Source organism: Andrographis paniculata, unplaced genomic scaffold (assembly GCF_009805555.1).
Source record: "Andrographis paniculata isolate CXL003 unplaced genomic scaffold, ASM980555v1 Contig66END, whole genome shotgun sequence".
NCBI lineage: Eukaryota > Viridiplantae > Streptophyta > Magnoliopsida > Lamiales > Acanthaceae > Andrographis > Andrographis paniculata.
This window is the reverse complement of record NW_026137602.1, coordinates 1,028,734-1,031,436: the sequence shown is the minus strand read 5'-3', so window position 1 is coordinate 1,031,436 and position 2,703 is coordinate 1,028,734. Positions and strand designations below refer to the sequence as shown.

General features: G+C 28.9%; 1 protein-coding gene across 1 annotated transcript; it reads left to right on the top strand.

Moving 5' to 3' along the window:
- The first annotated feature begins 253 nt into the window (after window positions 1–253).
- LOC127263087 (remorin 1.4) lies at window positions 254–2,296 on the top strand. Its single transcript, XM_051292029.1, has 3 exons — window positions 254–518; window positions 1,077–1,306; window positions 2,041–2,296. The coding sequence occupies exons 1-3, from the start codon at window positions 353–355 to the stop codon at window positions 2,233–2,235; spliced, it is 591 nt and encodes a 196-aa protein (XP_051147986.1). The 5' UTR covers window positions 254–352; the 3' UTR covers window positions 2,236–2,296.
- Window positions 2,297–2,703: the final 407 nt, after the last annotated feature.

Sequence of the window (2,703 nt, the reverse complement as noted above, 5' to 3'; positions counted from 1 at the left end):
ATATAATAGGATGATGGCGTAAGGAATTAAGAAAGCAAACAGACATATTCATATATATATATATATATATTATATGCATGCGGATGACTTGTGCGAGTGGAGAGACAAACGTAACTGTATATGATGATGGATGGAAGGAAGCTACATAGATTCTTTGCTTTCTCACTACTTTTTACTCTTACAAGTTGGATTCATATATAAAATAAAACCCTAATTGCATCACCTTCATCGTTTATTTCTTAATCTCTCATCATCTTTGCATAATTTCAAAATCTTATCTTGTCTTCACTGCAACCCATAAATATATATATATATAAAATCCTTCTTTAATTAATTAATTAATTTGGTTTCGATGAGACCCGTTTATGATTCCGACGACAGCACTTTGGCGGCTGCAATGGCTGCTTCTGCATACGCCGTTCATGTCATCGACCAAGAAACTTCCCGGCTACCTCAACTCAAGAGGGCCCATACCCAAAAATGTCATGAGCCCTTTGAACACCCACCACTACCAATAGGTAACAATAAGATTTTTTTCTTTTTTTTTTTTCAATACATGATTAAATTTTGATATATACTTGAGATATTTTTAAATATATTTTAGATATTTAATTTATTATTTAGATTACATTTCTATTATCATTTAGTTGTATCATTTAGATTATTAGGTTGTTATACGAGTCTATCGAGTTTGTATTATATTTATTTATAGATTTTTATTTTATTTTATTTATGTTATATTGTTTTGAAAATACTACAAAATGCTCTGTTCACTCAACATTTTTAGATGAAATAATTTTTGATGTGTAGTACGTAAATTTGAGTAAAAAATATAAAATATATCATTTTAAGTTGAATATTGACTTTTTATCTTTTTATAATAAGTATTTAAAGTTTTTTTTGATCTTTTGATTTTTGTATAAAATATTTTGTGTTTTATTATTATTTTTTAAGCATCGCAATTGAAATATAATGTTAGAAGAACAGATGTATTGAAGTGCATATTTTTATAATAATTATTGGAGTGATTCAAAAATCGTATGGTGGTCCTCAATTAATTTGTTGATGGTATTTAGGTTCGGTAAGGAAGCTGCCATCATCGATAAAAGATAGAAGTGCTCCATCATCCTCATCCTTTCTGAGACCGGGGGCCGATGGCCAAAGGCATGTAAGAGACCGCTCCGATGCTTGGGAAGAAGCTCAATTATTGAAGATTCGAAAACAGTATGATAACATCATACGAGAAATTCAAGCTTGGGAAAACCACAAGAAAATGAAAGAAACACGAAGAATAAAAAGGAAAAAGGTCCCCCTTGTGTATCCATCCATTGCATTTAAATTCAAAATTTAGGGGATAAACATTTTAGTTCCAAACTTAGTATCTTATATCATTTTGGTTTTTCAACTAAAATCTGCCGACAGATAGTTTTATATCTGATTCACAATCCCTTAAAAATTTTTTATATGATAATATTGTCATGTCGCTAATTCACCTTAGTGTCATATGAGTATATGTAAAAATATTTTGAATTTTTCAACGATTATGAATTAGATATAATATTATTTTGTACCCGTTTTAATACAAAATAATCAAAGATGCTACATATAGGACTAATAAATATTTATTCCTATATAAAAATATATATATTTTTTTAAATTACAACTAAAAATTTAAATTAGGACAATAAAAGTCATTTTATTTTACTAATAGATTTCATAAAATGAAATTTATAAATGCATTCTATATATGCGAATACAAACTATTCATTCCGACCCATTTTTATTGTCACATTTATCTGTGGCACAATCTCTAAAGTAGCATAAATTTGATATATATATATATATATATTTGTAACCATTTTGACAATTATTTTTGTTTCTAATGATTTTATAAATTATATTTAGAAGGTAAAAGATGAAAACTCTGTGTAAATAATGAAAAGTCCGAAAAAATTGGAATGTCGAAATTAGAGATAATAATAAAAGAGAATACAATTAATTTTATGTTGTGCAAAACAAATTGATCGAGTGATATTGCAGGAGGAGATTGAGGTGAGGACATCGATAAATTTGAAGCATTACTACGGCAAGATAGCTAAGATTGGTAATGTAGCTGATGGGGCGAGAGAGAGGGCTGAGGAGAAACGTAGGCGTGAAGAAGCTTCCGTGAGGGAGAAGGCGAGGAGAATGAGATCGACCGGGAAAGCTCCCCTCAAATATTGCTTTTGCTTCTAAGTCTAATTATTTCAACAAATTAATTAAAACTTCGAAATAGACTTTTAGCCATTAAAGAATCTATCCTAAGCTCTTACTACATTAATTAATTGATCATGTTAAAAGATTTTAGACGAGGAAGACATGCATGTTCCATTCATCGTGCAATTCTTGCAATTAATTCGAACACAAATTCTATTTATATAATCAGTACATTATTATTGGATCAAATTAATGTGCATTATTATCGACGATGGCCTCGATGGCCTTAGACTGTCACTACAAAAAAATAATATATTTGTAACGAAATTTCGTCCCTAAAGTTCACGTAGCTAACGTAATTCCATTTTTAATTATGTCTCTAATGTTATTAGTAACGGAAAAAGTAGATTTAGAGACAAAAACGTTTTGTTACAAAAATGATTTTTTCTTGTAGTGTGTTTACACTTATGTTCTCATTTCTATATATTTATAATCTATCTATATTGA